Source organism: Vitis vinifera, chromosome 6, assembly GCF_030704535.1.
Source record: "Vitis vinifera cultivar Pinot Noir 40024 chromosome 6, ASM3070453v1".
NCBI lineage: Eukaryota > Viridiplantae > Streptophyta > Magnoliopsida > Vitales > Vitaceae > Vitis > Vitis vinifera.
The window spans coordinates 17,765,575-17,785,907 of NC_081810.1; the positions used below are offsets into that span (position 1 = coordinate 17,765,575).

Below are 20,333 nucleotides of genomic sequence, written 5' to 3' on the forward strand. Positions count from 1 at the left end.
AAATTTTCCCAAAGTTGACTTTCTCGAAAATTATTAGTAGTCAAAGTTACATATATTGGTGTATCATGTATTGGATTGCATATCATATAAGCATTGTAAGATAAAATTAAAGATTCGATACATAAAGATTTACTACATGTATTGTTGAATCATGTATTGGATCGTATATCATATACTCATTTTTACATTAAAAAAAAAAAAGCAATGTATTTGTATATCATGCAAGTGTATTATAAGTTTTTGACAATCATGCCCCTATCATCTCAAAATGCTAGACTGGCCCTAGGGTGACACATCTATATCAGCCATCTGGTTGAACCCATTCCTACAAAGAAGCAATCCATCAACAAACTCCAAACTCTTTTTCCCTAGTTCCGTGTTCATAAATCTCTAGGGTGTTTTCTCCAATTTCAAGGTGAAATGAAAAAAGAAGCACCTCTTTAATGGGTCTAACTTGTTGAGATCATCAACTATTTCTGGGTTAGCTAAGTGCAGAAACCGGGCAAGAAGATGTGCTGTGATTCATAACTTAAAACAGAAAAGAAGCCATAAACCCAACATAATTCGGCAATCATACAAGGAACTATCAACATCAGCATCAAGAAGCAATAAGACTTCATTTTTAAAGTAATGATAAAGGTGCAATCTAACTATATGTGACAAAGGAGAAAGGAACTAAGGTGCACAGTACACTTACCAGGAAAGATGCACGTGAAAAACATACTGTCATCATTTATACAAAGTAAAAGAAAATCACCCCCTATTGACAGACATTCTAATAACCTTTCAATAACAGATTCAAGATCAACATAAAGCCAAGTTCTTCTGAAACCACTTCTCCATCTACCATATCACTATTCTTTATTTGTAGATACGAAGTGAATTGTAGAGGCACACAACAAAGAAAATAAAGCAAGCAAAGCACTAACAGGACCTCAGTAATCAGAAGGCCATCCAGAGTAATCCATCTCATGATTCTCTCCATGGGGGGTTCTTGAGCTGCTTCCTCCTGTTTCATCATAATGATGAGCATTTGGGTTTGACGAGCCAAAAGGCCACAAAGACGAGAACAGGTTCCTCCTTCCCTGACTCTGCCCACCATTCTCGCTGCCACTGGCACTACTGCCATTGCTGCTGCTCCTGTTCTCACTCCTGCTGCTCCTGTTTCCACCATTTGAACTTTGTTGACCACGAACATTACCAGAAACTTGTGGAGGCAGCTCCTGGCGACAAACAGGGCATGAGTTGTGCTGAACCAACCAAGGAACAATACAGTCTGAGTGATATATATGGTCACATGGCATCTGCCTTGCTTCAGAACCCAACTCAAACTTATCTTTACAAACAGGGCAGTGTGAGTCAGAGCGAAGATGCCTCTGCGTGATCTTAATAGTGGGCATAGCATCAATGGAAGAACGAGTTGCCGGGGGAGGACCCCTCCTATCATTCATGGTAAGTTGTTCAATCAGTTCTTCCAGTCCAGGGCCCAAAAACAAGTCACCAACATTACCTCCCCTGCCTGTACCACCACTGAAAAGGGCTTCAACGGGGATCTGGCCATGGAATACCAACCAAGGACCTGAACGATAGCCACTCATGCTGTTGTCTTCAGGAACCAAACCAGATCTCACTCTAACATCAAAGTTCGGGTTTCGTCCTGCCATTCTCTGCCTCATAAAATCATTGACAGCATTCACAAGTCCAAATCTTTGGTCAGCATTGCCCTGTCTCACGAGACCATTAAAAGCATCAAAAATTGAAGACATCTGGCCATGGTTATCTTCTGAGTTCTGAGACCCCAAGAAAGCTTCTGGTACTAAACCTTCCAGGTCATTGAGCTCTTGTATAAAGCCTCCATAGCAATAAGAGCAAACCGTGTCCCGTCCTTGAAGACGAACCCTCCGCCTGCATTGATAACACCAGTGTGTGTTTCCACCAGTCGACATTTCCTCCCCTAATAAATCTTTTAGACCAAACCCTAATCTTGTCCTTCAAACAGTTTTCCCTGCACCCAAGAACTCAGAGTTCATTGATTTCCAAATTAATCAAATTACATAAATTATATAATAAAAGAATATAAGAATCCAAACAAGAGCTGAATAAAAAAAAATCCAAATTATAGCTGAACGATATACTGCTCATCAAATCTAAATTGTAACGCCAGAAATAGCAGTGATAGAAGCCTTCTCAGACCAAACATAAAAAACCTAAGGTTGCATTAAGCTGCAGGGGATTAGAGCCTTGGAGTGGTAATTGAAGGGCCCAATAACTTATATAGACCAAATCAAAGAAAATAATTTCCACCGTAGAACAAAGGGTATTAAAATCAAAAGAAATGACATTCCAAATCAAATAGTTCTGACTCTAGTACCCATAGGCTAATTATAATTACAAGAAAAATATAGTCCAAATTAAGAGAAAAGCAAAGCACTGCAAAAGTTTGATGAATGGTATCAAACACAATGAAGCAAAGCACGACAAAAGTTTAACGAATCGTATCAAACACAATGACACATAGATCACTTAAACTGAACACCCCAAATATCAACCCAACACGAGCTTTGGTCCAACTTATAGATGAATATGACACTAGGAGTGTGTTTAGCAGTGATTTTAGGAAGTGTTTCTAATCTTTCTAACACTTGAAAATTTTTATCTTTCAAGTATTAAAGATGCTAGAAACACTTCCTAGAAGCACTGTCAAACACACTCTAAAAAACATCTAAAAACCAAATTTGGATTAAAATAAAATCTTATAACTAAATCAACATAACCAATGTACAAGCAATGTTTTAGAGAATAAAGGCAGCCTTGAGGCATTTTTCCCAAATGAGGCTAGGCATAAGCCTTGAAGCGGAATAGATCATAATCCTCAACTTAAACAAACAAGCAAACAACTAAGGCTATGTTTGATTCCTAGAAAGTACAAGGGAAAAAAATGTTAAGGAAAATTAAAATCTCATGTTTGGTTTTATTATGGAAAATAAGAAAGAAAGGTAAATATAATTAAAATTATTAAAAAATTAATATATTTTTAAATTATTTAATCTTTACTTAAAAGAGTTAAATAAATGAAAAAAGTTTGAAGTAGTATATAAAAATAATTTATTTACTTTAAATCTATTTTTTGTCTTCTTTCACTTTTTCTTTCCTTTTAACTTTTCTCTCTATTTTCTTTTCTACACATTTTCCTTCAAACTTTCCAAGAACCAAACATAGTCTAAATAAATAAATAATTCATACTAATAAAATCATATGAAAATTGAATAACAAAAAAACCATAAAATATATAGTAACAAAATCAATTGCTTGTCATTGTCAATAGTTTCTAATTTAATTCTTTTTCCTCTCTTGTAAAATTCAACTCTCTCTCATGGATTCATCAAATAATCTTCAATACTACCATCACTATCATCAATAGGATTCTCCAAGAAATCATAATCATATCCAATTGCTCTATTATCTCCTCCTACCCTCCACATCAATTTTGATGTCCATTCATTCTTTTTTTTTCATCTATCTATTATAGTTGTGTTTTTCTTTATCTATCAATAATAAGATAACAATTATATATGAATTCTGCAGTTAACAATTCACCTATTTCTTCTCAATATCCCTTTACCCCCCTCCATTTAAAATGGATAACTAGAAGTCAACTAAGTTTTTATTTTGTAAAAGGTTTAACCAAGCATGGACACCCAAGTCAAAACTTATAAAATCTATACCAAAAGCCCACAAAAGCATAGAACTCACCAAAACTCATTGAATATTGAGACTTAAACTTCTTATAAAATGTATACCAAAAGCCCACAAAGCTCCAAATTCATTAAAACCATTTGAATATTTAAGACTCAAGTCTCAACAGCCTCACGGTTGCAGGCCTCAAGGCTAATTTGGAAGGGCCTCATCTTGTGGCAAGCCTCAAGGTGTAACACTCAATAGATGGCCAATATGTTGGGCTGACCAGGTTAGTTCCTCCACCCCCATCCCCATGGGCCCAGATTTTGGATTAAGAGAACTTGAACTAGAATTGGGATCATTCAATTTTCCATAAATACTTTTTTTTTATTTTTTTATTTCATGTTACCTAAAAGCCTTTTTTTTAGCTAGGCAAAAGCTTGATTTGTATATGCTTCTTCTACATATGCATAATCTATTTAACAAATGCATAATCAGGTCCTCTAAGTAATTCAATCGGTAAAGAGTAGGGAGGGTTTGGGGGGAGGTTCTTAAAACGTTTATCTTGCCTCAGGTAAACTATTCAGTCACAGTTCAGAATCAGGCACCGAGTACATACTGTCTTTATGTTGGATTGAACTTTGGGGTTAGCCCATCCCAAAACTCCCCCTATTGTCATTCCTTAATGACAAGAAATGCTTAATCAAGGTAGTCACAACCTCATGAACAGCTCTATTTTTGCACCACATCTTGCTTCATTTTCTCCATATCTTGCTTGATCAACCCAATTCCACAAATTTATACACCACTTCCACTCCTTATCTACTCAATTGTTTATACTTATGCACCATTATGTGCAAAAGCATTAAGTTGATGCTACAAAGAAGTGAAGGGGATGTAGAACTAATCCAAATTTCAATTCTAATAGGATGAAATCATGAAGCAACTAAGGCATTTGGACCACAAATCATATCACTAAAATCGCATAATTAATAAATCTAAAAAAACATCAATGTGCATAAAACGATTAAAAGGAATCACAACTTGCACGCAAATAACTTAGAGAATTAAACCAAAACAAAAACAGGAAAAAAAAAAAAAAAAAAAAAAGACCTAAATTTCAGCGCGTAAATACAATTAGAGAAAACTCTCTTCGCAAATAATCAGTAGCCACCTTGAGAATCTTAAATAAAAACGTAGAAAGGCAAAAGAATGGAAGGAAAATGGTCAAATTAGCTTGGAATAGAGAAACGCATCCAACGTTATTTGAAGGGGGGAACGGCGAAATTGGCTTTAGAAGGAAAAACCTAAAAGCATTTTCTTTCCATTTCCCATGTATGTCAAAAGAAAAGATAACAAAGGGAGGGGGGCGGGGCACAATTAGCCTGAGAATGAAAAGCCCATAACCATTTTCCTTCCATTGACTTAGCCTGAGAATTTTTTTTTTTTGATAGACAAAGAAGAAAATTGACTTAGCCTGAGAATTAAAAACCCATAGGCATTTTCCTTTCCTTTCCTTCGTAATTCCAAAGAAAAACGGTAAAATTGGCTAGAGAAGAAAACCCCACAACCTTTTTCATTTCCCACTTTGTTCCAGGGAAAATAGTGAAATTAGAGTCAGAGAAACAAACCCAGAAGCAATTTCCATCCAATCCCCCAGTAATTGCAAAGAAAAATGGTGGAATTAGGTTGAGAAAGGAAAACGTATGCGTATTTTCCTTCGATTTCCACGGTAGTTTCTGGGGATCCAAACAGGGCATATAAACTTAAAGGAAAAAAAAAAAAGAAGGCACAACAAGCAGGAAATAAGGAAATCAGACGAGCAGACATTAAGAGAATCAATACCTCCGAGAGAGAAGTCAAGAGAAATTAGAGAATTGAGCAGCGATCATAGTGGACTCAGGCAAGTAGGTAGAGCGAGAAGGGGAGAGAGTCTTATTCTCTGTGGATAGGTCTTTGGAGTGTGGACTCAGTCAAAAGCCCCTAGTTTCCAGTAAATGGTCTTTTATTTCTTTTTCCAATTTTTTTTTTCTAATTTACTAATATTGGGACATGATGGAAAATCTAAACTTTATAAATAAAATTTTTTATATTATGTTATTCAATATATAAAAATAAATTATATACATAATTAATATTATTTTATAAATATTTTTTTAACTTTTTGTTTATTCATAAATTTAATTATAATAAGAAAATTATTTTGTAAAATGAATATATAAAAAAAATTAAATAAATAAATAAATAAATTTATGATAGATGTGATATACATATATCATATCTTAGCATAGATTTACCCGATGCTTCTTGTTGTAGGATCGTCAATACCCTCAAGTTTAGGTCTCCATGGAGAGTACTAAGAGCCATAAAAGGTTGCTTGGTTATTAATAAAAAATATCGTAACATTTGTTTTATCCCATGTTTGGTCGATAACTCATCACTAACCAAATATAAGATAAGATATAATGTCTCATATTTTGTACTATCTCATATTATCCAACCAATCTAACAAAGACATAAAGCAAAAGAGAAAAAATAAATAAAATAAAAATAGATTTTAAATTAATAAAATATTTTTATATCTATCATAAGACCCATTTTCTTATTTTAAATTTTTATGAAAAATTTAAATAAATAAAATTTTAATCAATCTTAATTTTATTTGATTTTCTTTTGTATATTATTTTTCATAATAATATTAAACATGATAAAGGAAAATGTGAAGAAAAAAAATTAAAAAAAGGAAAAAATAGGAAAATAATATAAAAATGTAAAAATATAAAAAATAGATTTAAAGTAAAAAATAAAATAAAATTTTATCTCTACTTCAAAAATACATATATCTAATTTTTTAAAAATGCATAAATTCCTAATTAATTTTAATTATATTTGGTTTTTATATATATATTTTTCTTCCTAAATGCAAACATAAAAAATCATTTTTCTTCACAATATTTTTTTTTCCTTTCCAAAAACCCCAAATGGCACAATGGAAGATATGAAATGTTTCTGTGATTAAAATGATAAGATATGATATGATATGCATCACTTGAGCTCTTCAAGTTTCTGTGATTTTTCCCTGAAACCAAACAGAGAATAAAGCTGCTCTTCCTGTACATGAAAGATGTGTACCTGTGCAAAAGCACAGAATTGAAATTCAATAACACAAACCATAATTTTCAAGGTTAATTCAACTCATCATTTACAAAAGGTATGATTTGAATAAATATAATAACTTCCATTGAGATTGAAGAGAAAGGCCATTCTTCCAGAGTTTGGATCCCAAACTGGCCTAGTCTGATAGAATGACCCAACATCATGTTATGGTGTTCCAGCAGCAGAAAAAGAAAAAAAAGAAAGAAACATCCAATTATGAATCTTCTCAATCCAAACACAGAGTAGGCACTATTTCCAGAACTCCAGGTTTTAAGATTCAAAAGTTGGGATAATGCTTCATAAAAGGGTATCTGATAGGTAACATTGCAACTGAACTGAATCCAAAAATGTGTATAAATGCCATTTCTGAGCATCAATGGGAAACTCAAGCATGAACAAAACAAGGGTTAAAAGGGTACACAATCTCACAATTTCAAGACAGATAGAAAGAAAGATGCATCCTAATCAACAGCCATAGCTTCAGAAACCCCATTGCCATCCTCCATCCCATTCTTATGCTCTTCGGTTAGACTTCTTATCTCCTCGATCAGATTCTTCTGTTCTTCCTCTATGGTATTCTGCAACTCATCAACCTGCAGGAAAATAAAGTGAAACACAAGACGAGTCAAACGACGCTAACCATTTTCAACCCATCAGATCAAGTGCTTCAGTTGCAGATCGCTCAATCTACCATTTTTGAACCAAGTCAATTAACATAAGTAGATATAGATCAAGAAAGGTATGTCATTTAAATTACATAGCTAAAACACTGCAGACAGTAATGGTATCGGGTTAAAGCTTGAACAAACAACTTACAGAACTTAATAACAAATGTGTAGGCAAGCATGAGTTGCTGATAGTAAGAGCAGGAGATTAGATTGAGACACAGCCAAGAAAATCATTCAAAGACCAGAAAAAGGGGAAATTGGGGAAGCAAATGAACAGCTTCCTTATGCTTCACAGAACATTCAAAGGCCTAGATTCATCATCCAGACATTAAAGAGAAAATTGGAGCCATCACCACAACTGGTGGTATAAGACCAGCACCAAAATTTCAAGAGATGTTTTAATTTAAATTCTTCAAATATGGTTGTCGATGATGGCTGCCAATTTCAGCTATGGTCCCCTTCTCCTATAGTTTTGTAGTTATGGTAGGAAGGCCAACCAAGTGAAGCACTACTTCAATGTCATGCTGAGAAGATTACAAGAAACTTGTTTCAAAAACCCCAATATGGACAAAATTATGCTTATTCTACCTTTTTTTCTTAATATATATATATACACACACAAAAGGGTCTTGACAGAGGCTATTTTTTTAATAAAAATAAAAACAAAAACCTTTTTTCATCAATTTCCTGAACCACCCATTAGAAAATCTTGTTAAGGTCCATACCTAACTCTTAGATGAGCATAAACTTTTGGCACCAGTGATTTCAACAATCTCCTTGCTCTATTCAACAAATCCTTAATTCTCAAATACTAAAAATGATTCCCAGTTGACACTGATGAAATAGACTTGGGTGGGGGTGAAGTGGCAGAACTCTGAAGATTAGGGACTGAAGTTTCAATACTTCTAAATCCTGTAATAAGAATCACTCATACGGAGTCCTCTTAGCACGGTTCAGTGGGATAGAGATAGTAGTGAGGATGAAGCCTCATAACTGCATCAACAGCAAGAAACTGGCAGGCTATGACATGAATCAGGAGCTATGGATTTGAATCCAAATATATCAATGGTTCATACATTACAGCAGAATCATTAGAACCAAAACTTTTGGGAGAAACCTCAGAATGATTGGCATATGAAGGGATCCAAAATGAATATAGAAATTAAACTTTACATGAGTCAAATGTGTTTGAAATTTTATATCGGAGGAAAATTTATCTAATAAAAAGGGAAAGTAGTGATATCTGATTGTTTTCAGTGTTTGAAGTCAAAATATGCAATTAGATACTTTAACTTGCTATATAAAGCAACTCCAGTAATAACCCTTCCCTAATGGATATGCACGTAATAAAATGATATATAGATTGAATGGAAATAGTTACATACCACATGCAACAAAAGAGCAAACTGTTTCTTGCGAAGCTCTAGGGTTCTTGAACCAGCAGTATTCTCTGCTTCCAATGCTGCAATCTCATTCTCTAGTTCGGATATGATCTTTTCTGTCTCTGATCTTGGAGGCTGCATGGCAATCAATCTCCTAATTGCCTCACACTCCTCCTTGTGCTGCCTTTCAATCTTACTTTCTTCAAGTTGTTTCTTCAGATCTTCTATATCAGCCTGAGCTTGGAGAATCATCCTGTTTATGTCATCTTTTAACTCATTGAAGTTCTCCTTCTCTCTAAGGTTTGCATCAATAACAGCTTTACTCTTAAGGAGTGGAATCTCAAAAGTGGTCATCTCCTGTAAGAAGGCTTTGGAAAGTCTCTCACAGTCACTAAAGTTGTCTGTATCCTTCTCAATCTCCAGGGTGAAAGAGGTGAACTTCTTCTGAAGTTTCTTCAATGGGGGTTCACCCCTTGTAGTTGTTGTGCGAGTTAGAAGCCTATGTTTTATGATTGTATCATCCTCTGGACCAAAAGCATAGTGTGCAGCCATTGCTTCCCCCCTCCCAGAAACTTTCCTCCCTTTCACCAACATCTAAACAGATGAATAATTTATCAGTAAAGAAGTAGATACCATGTATGTCCTATATATTTGCAAAAGAGATATATAAATGGATCAGCCCTTTTTGTATTCCATGTTGTATACTACAAGTCTAAGAGAATTTCTATTCGACTGAGCCAATTATAGAAGAAATTCCGTTCCCCAATATTGTTTGGTTAAATACAAGGAAAAAACCATATTTCTGGGGTTGAAGAAAATCATTTATTCAAAAAGTCACCTATTTATTAGCAAAAGGTACTCAAAATTCTCCAAATCTTTCAACTGTTATGAACAATGTCTTTGAGGGTTTTTTTTTTTTTTAAAGCACTATATTGTGCTATCCATGACGCCAATAGTGCAGTGCTTAGTATTTTCAAACATTCAAATAGGTAGTCCCAATCCCAAACAAAAGTTGTAGTGAGTAGACAGCTCTAGGCACTGATGAATTTAAAAAAGAATTCATGTAGCTGATACAAGTCATTGGTTTAAAGTGTTTTGCTAAATTGAACTACTTTTCCTGTGGAAAACCACCAAAAGAAAATGCTTAAAAAACAGGAAAAAGAAAAAAATAGGTTGGTTGTGCTCTGGTTTCAGTTTTTGAGGAAAATCTATTAAAATTCATTTTAACACCATTTTACTGAATCAGGGAGTTTCATATATCATGGTTTCATAATGAATGAGCCAAAAGACGGAAAATTATGGGCCTTTTTTATACCAAAAATGAAAACAAGTATTTGTGGTCTAATTTTATTTTCGAGAACAAAGAGTTTTTCTTGTCATTTTACAAAATTGTGAAATGCATTTGGTATTAACCAGATTCATTCTGCGCAAAAATTGTTGGTACCGCATCCTTTTTATGTGACTATTAACTAGAAAAATTTCACAGTAGAAGGTTAAAGGCCCAAGAGAAAATCAACACTTCATCCAATGCTTGAAAATATATTCCATACATGTGTGTTTGGATACTCAGATATTATATTTTGATCTGATCCTCATAATTATATTAGATCAGAGAAATATATTTAAAAAAAAAATCCACAAAATAGAGAAAGGCCTCACCAGAACCTCTATGGGATTTTTGCAATATGTACAATACCTTTGACAACTCAAAATTTCTTCTTGCTGCAAAATGCAAATCATAGTTATTGCTCAACAATCCCCAATCAATCAAATCTTTAAATTCACAGTTATTCTAGAACATGAAATTATAGTTGTTCCTCAACAATCTTCAATCAAATCCCAATCAAGTGAAGCTTCAATTTCATAGTTTATTCCCCAGCTGAAGCTTCAATTTCATAGTTACTCCCAAAACTGATAATCAATTTGTTCAATGTATGAAGAATTAAATCAAATTATCTTCTGAATCTCCAAAAGAATAACTAGACTGATTCAAAAATCAACTTAGGTTTGCAAACAAAATAACATTAATAGATGGGATGTGATTTGTTATCATTTTGTTCAGTGGTGACTGAGGAGATGAAGAGGTTCTCATTGATCTTCCCTGAAGGGAGGGGCTTCCAAGGGGGTGGTCCATTTTGGCAGAGAAGCTTCGTAATCTAGGAGTCATCTCCTCAGATGAGTTTAGGGAAGTGGTTTCCCCTTTTTAAGTATTTAAAAGGAGAGACCTGTCAGTGGGACTTATGCAGAGGTGGTTAGGACGGTTCTGGGTGTGGTGGGTGACATCATTTGGCTATAGCTGGGGGAGAGTGAGGTGAAGAGTAGGGAGGAGCAGTTGAGAAGGCATTTGGTAGGGTGGTCGGGAGCAGTTTCAGACCTGCTTCCAGATATCTTTTCGCTGAAAAGTGTGGTGACTGACCTTTGGTCCTTAAAAAGGGGGGTGAAGATCTCAGTGTTTGGGGGAACACTGCTTTTGCTTGACTTTGAAGAGAGCTTTGAGGTAGAGAGGGTGCTTGCAAGAGGATCTAGAAGACTCAAGGACTAGGTGTTGCATCTGGTAAGGTGGACTCCTGAAGTTGGGTGTTTGCTTAAGGGAGGGTTTGCTAAGGAAGTTTCAGTGAGGGTGTTGGGTCTCCCTTTGCATCTGTGGAGTCGGGAGTTGCTTAAGAAAATAGGGGACTGTTGTGGGGGATTTATTGTTGTGGATGAAGACACTACGTTTTTGTCTCATCTCCAGTGGGTGAGGATTTTGGTTAGGGCTGATGGGAGAGCTAAGCCCAGCTTGTTGCAAGTGGTAGTGGGATACTCCAGTTTCTCCTTACGGTTGTGGTGGGAAGCTCCACCCAGTTTTTCTTCAGTGGCGTAGAGAAGCAATAACAGTGGGTCGTGCACGTTGGAGGTAGGGGGAGGTGTCGAGGGTGATCCATGTGCCAAGGTGGGAGTGGGAGTGGGAGGGTGATGTGTTGCAGCCATGTGACAAGGCTGCTCTAGCAGGAGAGGGGGCAAATCTCTGTCCTGCAAGAAGCTGCAGAGAGGGGGTGTGTCCAAGGAAGTGGTGTGTGGTATACGGTTGAAACAAGAGGGGCCTGTTTGATGGAACATCACTATGCTAAAGGCGTCTTTAGTGGGGCTGACTTAGGGACCAAAAGGTTGGGCTGTAAGTGGTTAAAGGGAGCCCAATGTCCCAATGGTTGTGCTACTCCTCAGGTCCAAAGCCTTAGTGGACCAGACACTTCAGAGGCTTGTTCAATTTCTATTAATGAAGTGGGGGAGGATTTAAGAGTAGGCTAGACCCAAGGTAAGTCCTGTACATCAGAAGGGCTGTGTTTAAAGGAAAAAAGGGAGGGTTGTTGCTTAGTGGTTTTGGCTGAGGGAGAGAAGGGCTCTCTAAAGCTTCCTAAAGGGAGGCCTTTCTCTGTAGGTTTCAAGGAGACGGCACCATACAATTGCGTCGAAGATGGGCGTGTAAGGCTTGAGGCATTGCCAATGTCGGTCTCAATGAGCTCACGTGTGGCATTCACCAACGAAGCTCTCGCGATGGAGGCAAACAGGTTTCCAAGGCCTCTCTCTTCTTTGGGGCCTATGGGCGATAAGTATGTTGTTGCGAAACAATAGTTTGCTGGAGTATTCCGAAAATGCCGAGAAGGACCCTTTGGGTAAGGAGGAGGAGGCTATGGCTGAGGAAGTAGAGCCCCCTAAGGCCTTAGCGATTGCTTGTGTCCCAGAGGGGGGGTTTTGGATGCCCTCTGCACTAATTTTGTCAATTTCAGCAGCTTCTTAGGGTTACCTGTGAAGGGGTTTGGAAAGGAGATTAGTTCACTGCTAAAGAAATTGGAGTCAAGAAATGAGCATGTAGTCAAGATTTCAATTGAAAAGAGGAGTATTCCCTCGACTTCCCATTTCGAGAAGGAAATTTATAAACTAGAGTGTTCGATTAATTATAACAAGTCTCCGACCCCTATCAAGGAAAGGGGAAGGAGCTTTGGGGACTCAAAACCTGTGAGGTTGGTCAAGAGTTTTGGTTTGTGTTTGGGTTAAGAGTGGCTTCAGGTTTATTGGGGATGGTTGGTTAGTTAAGGTGGTTGCATAGTTTTAAAAGGCTTAAGGCGCACCAAGGCTCAAAGTACTCCTGGAGCCTGAGGCGCAAGGCGCAGACTTTAGTGCAGTGAGGCGCACCCTAATTTACATATATATATATTTTTATATAATATAATCAAATTTAACGATTATTTATTTGTCCTAAACACATAAATCATCAAATATCATCAAAAACTTCAATTTAATCAACAAGGTCCCGGAAAGGTACGTCTATTTTTCCTCGGCATAGTTTTTATTTTAAAAGAACAAGCTCCAAAACGACATTGTTTTGGCCTATTCTTTTTAAAATAAAAAGGCCAAAACGATGTCATTTTGGACCTTGTTCTTTTAAAAGAACAGGGACCAAATGACGTCGTTCTAGTCTCAAAAAACTATAAATAAAAAAAAAAAAAGGCTTCTCTTTCACCCTCTACAACCCATCACTAGAGAAGAAGACCGAAATAAGAAGAAGAAGAAGGAGATAGGGGATCGAGGCGCACTTGTGGACTGCGTCGTGCCTTGCCAGAGGCGAGCGCCTTGCACGCCGAAGGGTTGCGTTGCATCACCTGAAGCCTAGGCACGCCTTTCACAACTATGGGTGGTTGGTGTTTGCTCTCTCTTTTCCTTTTCTTCTTTTTGCTTGTCCTTTGACCTGTTTTGTATACTCCATGTGTACTCTATTTGCGCCATTTTATAAATGCTTTTAATATATTCTCTTTTTTTAGTTATCAAAAAGAAAAAAGATGGGGATGTAATCTGTACCATGGGCAGTTGACCATTTTGTAGAGATTCAAGAATGGTGGTTGGGGCTTTGAAGAGATTAGGCAGGTAACTGTTTGCTTGCTTTAATGGCAGTGGAGATGGTAATTCAGCATGAAGGTATGAGGATAATTCAAGTAGTAGTTCAGTATGTAAGTAAATATATGGATTTGGGCTTCAAGTATTATAGGAAGAATAAAGCAAAATATATCACAAAAACACCCAAATCAACTGAAATTACTTTAATTCACAAGAAAAAAAAATGTGATGAAACTCACCTGATTGAACTACTGTTGGGCAATAATCAAAGGAGGAAGCAGTCTCTCTTTTCTAGGGCTCAAACCAGTTGTAAGGGGATGTCTCTCTTTGTTTTCGTATTATAATTGTCAACAATCTGCAATTAAGTGGAGAACCATTTTCCATGTTATGCCTTATTTTGAAATCAAAAGTGTTAACAAAGTCCTGCTTGACCATAAATATCAACCACACAAGCATAATGCTGAATTTTGGGCATGATTCCATCATCATTTGTGGCTCCAAGGAACACAAATCCTTGTTCAACCAGCTCTTTGTGACTGGATGCAGAAAACAAACCAATGAATGTTGCAATATCAGGGAGAACTCTTGACCTAATAAGAGTAAGAAAAGGTTGACAACATGCATGCCATAGTCATTCATTTCTGGCCCACTATATTGTTGCATGTAAGCATATTAAAATCCTAAAAAACCATGACCTTGTCACCACACAGCTTAAATTTTGGTTGAATTGTTTTCATATCATCAAGTCCACTATGAGCTCATGTTGCTGGATGTATGAATTTCCCCTCTGGCCTAAGGCACCAAAAGCATAGGACTTGCCATCAATACATTGATTAGAGAGACCTCATTAGGCTTTTCATCTCTTCCTTGAATCATCTCCTGAAAAGACCTCAGCTGCACCTTCAAAAAACCCTCTTTGTGCAAAATGGCCTACCACTGGAGTAAGAAAAACCATACTAAAACAGGGAGATTCAACTACCATTTTGTGGTGATATATTTCTTATAACCAAAATGGCCATGAGATAACAACTGACTTATATTTGATCAGGTCACCAGTTAACCAATAATGATAAAGAAGTCTACTACTTGCCAGCAAATGCAAAGCTTCTATTGGCTCCATCATATCTATTAATCATTGCATCAACCTCAATCCAGCTACATCCTGACATCTTTTTCAATCCCATGTCTCTCATCATATCACGAACCTTATTAGCATCATCCCATCTATTAGAACTAGCATAAGTATTTGATAGTAAAGCAAGAGTTCCAATGCTTACTCCTTTAGCATTACGAAGGCTTTGGTCGATCCGCCCAAACATCTTTTCATTCCCATGAATCTTGCAAGCATTGAGTAGTGCTCCCCAAATGGGGCCCTCAGCTTCCATGGGCATTCCTCTAATAAAAGCCTCTGCTTCCTCCAAGAGCCCTGCTCTACCATACATATCAACCATGCAAGCATAATGCTGCATTTGAGGTGCAATACCATAAACATTGTTCATGGCTTTAAAGAAAATTAACCCTTGTTCAACAAGCCCAGCATGGCTGCATGCAGATAACAAGCCGATAAAGGTTACATCATCCGGAGAAACCCCATGAACCAACATAAGCGAGAAGAACTGCAAAGCATGCATACCATGCCCGTTCATGGCCATGCCACCAATGATGGTACTCCATGATATCATATCTTTGTGGGTAAGCTCATTGAACACCCTAACAGCCATATACATGTCACTGCATTTAGCATACATATTGATTAAAGCATTTCCCACATTACCATCCACCACAAGATCATACCTAGTACTAATATATGAGTGCACCCATCGACCCAAATTCAATGCACTAAGGGAAGAACATGCTGTCAATACATTGACTAGAGTGACCTCATTAGGCACAGCTTCTCCACCTTTTACCATGGCTTGAAAAACCTCAACCGCCTCTTCACATAACCCACCTTGTGCCAGACCACCAACCATTGTAGTCCAAGAAATCACATCCCTCCTAAACATTTTCATAAACAAGTACTTTGCACTCACCAAATACCCACACTTGACATAGAAATCCAGCAATGCATTATCCAAAATGATGTTATCCCCATCCATGCTCCTCAAACTATACCCATGAATAGCTTTACCAAACCTAACAGCTCTCAAACCACAACAAGCAGATACGACACTAACAAGTGTGCTAGTATTAGGCTTCACATCCATGGACAAAAACTCACCAATGGCTTCCTCGTCAAAACCACACTTAGAAAGCCCAGAAATGATTGAAGTCCAAGAAACCACATCGGGAGAGGAGATTGATTTGAAAACGCTCTTAGCAAAAACAAAGTTATTTTCAACTACATATGAATGAAGTAGGGTATTCTGAATGAAAATATCAGAATAGTGTCCAGATTTTATGGCACGTGCATGAATTTCAAGTGTCTTGTGGAGTGCATGAAGTGAGGAGGAAGCAATGAGGGCATGGGTGAAGGTAAAGTGGTTGTGGGATGTACGGTGGAGCACCATCTGGTTGTAGAGGAGGAGGGCATCCTGAGGGGAGAGTGATGGAAGGAGAGTGTTAAAGATCAACGGTGGTTTGTGGGTCTTAAGGAGGTGGGCATGGATTTGGTTTAGTTGGTTGAGAGTGCAGGTAGGAATTGGATGTTTCAATTTTATTGCCTGAGAATGAAAGATCCATGAAAAGTTTCCTTTCATTTCACACATTACTCCAAAGGAAAACAAGTGAAATTAGCATGAGAATGAAAAACCCACAAGCATTTTCTTTCAAATCCCATGTGGTTTCCAAATGAAAAAGGTGAAATTAGATTCAGAATGGAAAACCCACGATCCTTTTCCTTCCATTTTCCAGGTTATTTCAAAGGAAAATGGTGGAATTAGCTTGAGAAAGAAAAGCCCATGCACATTTTCCTTTGATTTCCAAGGTAGTTTCTGGGGATCCAAACAGGGAATAAATTAAAAAAAAAAAAAAAGGCAACAACAAGCAGGAAATAAGGAAATTAGAAGAGCAGAGATTCACAGAATCGATACCTTAGAGAGAGAAATCAAGAGAAATTAGAAAATTGAGCTGTGACCATGGTGGACTTTTGCAAATATGGAGGGAGAAAGAGAGAGAGAGAGAGAGGGAGTCTTGTTCTCTGTGTATAGGTCTTTGGAGTGAGGACTCAAGAATGTTATCCTTCAAACAGTTTTTTCTGCACCCAAGAACTTAGAGGTCAATGATTGCCAAATAATTAAATTATAAAAATTATACACTAAAAGAATGGAATGACCTAAATTAAAGCTGAATGAAAAAATCCAAATTAAAGGTGAAGCCTATAGTGCTCAGTAAATCTAAATTTACCACCACAAATAGCAGCAATAGAAATCTTCTCGGACCTAAATATAAAAACTCTAAGGTTACATTAGGCTGCAGGATCAAGGACTTGGAATGGTAATTGGAGGACCCAATTTCATATCCAATGTTTGGTTCCTCTACACACTAATTGATTTGGAATTTTGAACTTAAATTACACAGACCCTGAAACCATGAAGATTATTTCCATGGTAAAATAAAGGAATTTTAACTCAAAAGAAATGAAAATCCAAATCAATTAGTTTTGACTCCAACAAACACAGCCTGATTATAATTATAAGGAACAATGTGGTGATAACAACCCCGAGCTTTGATTGGGATTGTTCAACCCCGACATTTTAACTTCATGTCACACAAAATCTTGATTTGTATATGCTTCTACATATACATATTCTATTTAATTAACACATAATCAATTCATCTAAGTAACTCATCCTTCATCCTAAAAGGTTTATCCTTAATCAGGTAAACTATTCAGTCACAATTCAGAATTAGGCACTGGGTAATATCATAATAAAACACCCAAATCCACTGAAAATACTTCAATTTTTACGAGAAAAAACAGACAAGAAACTCACCTAATTGAATTACAATCGGGCGAGATAATCAAAGGAGGAAGACTCTCCTTTCTAGGGCTCAAATCAGTTGTAAGGGGCAACCACTCTTTGTTTTCGAATTATAAATGTTAACAATATGCAATCAAATAGAAAACCATTTTCCATGTGATGCCTTCCTTTGAAATAAAAGTTTTTAAAAAATTCTTGAAAATGACTTCCATTCATTCTTAGAAAATGGCCTCTCATTAGTTATTTCTGAAAATGCATTCCACAAAATAACCAGCCAAACATGTTCTACTATAGGACTATCTATTTTCAACTTTCTTAACAACCGAACACAGGTCTTATTTTCCAAACCAAGCAGGCCCCATGATTTCTGAATATTGGAATATATTCTAGGGGACATATATTATGGATGAGGAACATGTGCAAATTGAATCAAGTTTCAGATACCTTAACAGAGTGCATAAAAGACGTCTGGGTCCAGTATAAAGTGAAAAAAGAAAATGGAACTTGTGTATTAAATCATTGTGGATAACTAAGAATAATGCCCTGATGACCCAAGTATGAAAAAGATAGTGAAAAAAAAAGGAGGACAAAGAATATGTCCCAAAGCAACAAAACAAGTTCACATAAAACAAAATATTCAGGAAAATAGAAGAAAGTAGAATCTCATAAAATAAAAAAATAAAAAGTTTAAATAAAAAGGTTTTTTTTTATGTGTGGGAAAGGAACAACCATATCAATCTGATATTTGTGGAACTGAGACCCCTTTTAAAAATGCAGAATTATTTAGATTACCTAGAAGGAAGAACTCATTTTCTCAGGCATCTGTTTATTACAAGATTTTGGCAACTGATCACTTGGTTCATAGAAATTGGATCTGACCTTTCTAGAGGCCAGGAATGGGGCATGTCTCTGCTTTGCACAATTGAAAATATATGGAAGGTAGGAGAATTAGTTTTTTTATTTTATTTTTTCAGGAGTCTGAGATTGCAAGGCAAAGATTACAGGATATACATAAAAAAATCAATATAGATATGGTAGATAGGATTAAAGAAGGAATTCAAGGAGATTGTGTTCACAGTTCATCATCAAGTCTTTCAAGTTTTTGGCACTGCTAAGATACCTCATTGTACGTATGAGCTCATCCCCTTCTTGTTTTACCTTAATACAATTCTATCAGTTTACCCTGAAAGAAACTTCCACAACATCATCAAGTCTTTTCAAGCATTTGGCACAGCTAAGATACCTCATTGTACATATGAGCTCATCCCCTTCTTGTTTTACTTTAATACAATTCTATCAGTTTACCCTAAAAGAAGCTTCCACAATAGGATTCTTATAGCCCTTATATATGTGAATTTTTGAGAAAAAGAAAAAAAAATCTAAAACAAGATCAAACCTGAATCTTTGAGAAAAAGAAAAAATCAAATTAAAAACTAGCTTAAGTCAAACTATAAACACTTCTAATTACAATTAAAGCTAGATCAACCAAAAATGAAAACCTGAGACTTATTCATTAAGGTTCAACATCCATACAATGTCCAAATCTCAACAACAACTTGAATCCATGATACCTAAAATTCTAAATTTATAGCTGATGCAGCAAATTCCTAAAAAATATATACACACAAAGTATATGGAGACCAACAAATAAACAAATATGAAAAATTACAATGCATAACAATGATTTTCCAACTCCATTTCAAGCAATATTCACATTTTAAAATCAAACATCCACCATCACTAATCAATCACCATTCGTAAATCAATACAGAAAAAATTCCCAACCAAACTCAACATTGTGTTCAGTTTGGTTGCTGAGAAAATGAAGGAAAAAACAAAAATCTTGACCCTTTTTTCTTTTTCCCGGATTAAGAATTGACATATGAGAGAACGAACTAATTTCTTTTCGCAAAATGTTCCAGAAATCAAAATCAACATTTTACGCTTGCTGCGAAAATTTGGCAAACCACCGTTTTCCCCGATTACAAATAACTAAAATTCTTTTTCAACAGTTCTTTAACACCCAAACAAACCATCTCTGTGGAAAAATTAGCAAAAGTGAAAATAGGAAGATAGTTCACCTTTGCTCCTTTTTCCTCCACTTTCCTAACAACCAAACACAACCCAATGAAAAATTAACGCAAAAAAGACAATTGAAAGAACAAAAAAGAAAAAAAACCTTTCTCAGTGATCAACAAGTAAAGAAGAGGCTCCTCGACTCTTCCATGTGGTTTTCTTCCCTTTCTCCTTACTCTTTAGGGCTTGTTTGCCATTCTATTCCCATTTCATAATTTTTATTAGATTTTTTCATCAATTTAAAAAATCAAAAAATCATTTCTAAAATAAAATTTAAATTTTGAACATATTTTCAAAAATATTTAATTGGTTAGTGTATTTTTATTTTTTATATTTTTATAAAAAGAAACTAATAATTTTTATTTATGCTTTTAATCTTGGTAAATTATAAATATTTTATTATAATATTTTTACCTCTTAAATAAAAAAAAAATACAAATATGTTTTTTAAATTATTATAATACAATTTCTGTGAGATGAGAATGAGACATGAGCTACGCATGGATGTTAATTTTTTATTTTTAGAATTATTTAAAAATTGAATAATAAAAAGTTTTAATCATTTTTTTTTCTAAATA

At 35.8% G+C, this 20,333-nt stretch overlaps 3 protein-coding genes across 5 annotated transcripts; all 3 read right to left on the minus strand.

Annotated features, from left to right (window-relative positions):
- Positions 1-671: 671 nt before the first annotated feature.
- On the minus strand, positions 672-6,162 carry LOC100251284 (probable E3 ubiquitin-protein ligase RHC1A). Of its 3 annotated transcripts, none has more exons than XM_010653254.3 (3): positions 5,524-5,669; positions 5,310-5,417; positions 672-2,005 (listed from the first exon to the last, which is right to left on the minus strand). In XM_010653254.3, exon 3 carries the CDS (start codon positions 1,944-1,946, stop codon positions 936-938), a length of 1,011 nt encoding a protein of 336 aa, XP_010651556.1. In that variant the 5' UTR covers positions 1,947-2,005; positions 5,310-5,417; positions 5,524-5,669; the 3' UTR covers positions 672-935. The 3 variants fall into 3 exon arrangements, with proteins under 3 accessions (XP_010651556.1, XP_059593575.1, XP_002266870.1); XM_059737592.1 differs by having other exon boundaries at positions 5,250-5,417; XM_002266834.5 differs by lacking the exon at positions 5,310-5,417 and having other exon boundaries at positions 5,524-6,162.
- A 940-nt stretch (positions 6,163-7,102) lies between these two features.
- LOC100256436 (THO complex subunit 7A) lies at positions 7,103-13,813 on the minus strand. Its single transcript, XM_059737594.1, has 5 exons — positions 13,721-13,813; positions 13,459-13,635; positions 10,544-10,606; positions 8,888-9,478; positions 7,103-7,427 (listed from the first exon to the last, which is right to left on the minus strand). Exons 1-5 carry the CDS (start codon positions 13,721-13,723, stop codon positions 7,296-7,298), a joined length of 966 nt encoding a protein of 321 aa, XP_059593577.1. The 5' UTR covers positions 13,724-13,813; the 3' UTR covers positions 7,103-7,295.
- On the minus strand, positions 10,886-19,981 carry LOC132253950 (pentatricopeptide repeat-containing protein At1g08070, chloroplastic-like). Its single transcript, XM_059737593.1, has 3 exons — positions 19,859-19,981; positions 16,789-16,952; positions 10,886-16,689 (listed from the first exon to the last, which is right to left on the minus strand). Exon 3 carries the CDS (start codon positions 16,462-16,464, stop codon positions 14,839-14,841), a length of 1,626 nt encoding a protein of 541 aa, XP_059593576.1. The 5' UTR covers positions 16,465-16,689; positions 16,789-16,952; positions 19,859-19,981; the 3' UTR covers positions 10,886-14,838.
- Between the last annotated feature and the right edge of the window lie 352 nt (positions 19,982-20,333).

Bases quoted from the DNA above. Each gene is read 5' to 3' on its own strand.
- LOC100251284 (XM_002266834.5), bottom strand. From the start codon at position 1,946: ATGTCGACTGGTGGAAACACACACTGGTGTTATCAATGCAGGCGGAGG.
- LOC100256436 (XM_059737594.1), bottom strand. The intron at 10,607-13,458 runs GTGCGCCTCGAT...TGCATTTTGCAG, and splicing joins AGGCACGACGCAGTCCACAA to CAAGAAGAAATTTTGAGTTG. The intron at 9,479-10,543 runs GTGAGGCCTTTC...TCATCTGTTTAG, and splicing joins AAAATCCCATAGAGGTTCTG to ATGTTGGTGAAAGGGAGGAA.
- LOC132253950 (XM_059737593.1), bottom strand. From the start codon at position 16,464: ATGTGTGAAATGAAAGGAAACTTTTCATGGATCTTTCATTCTCAGGCA.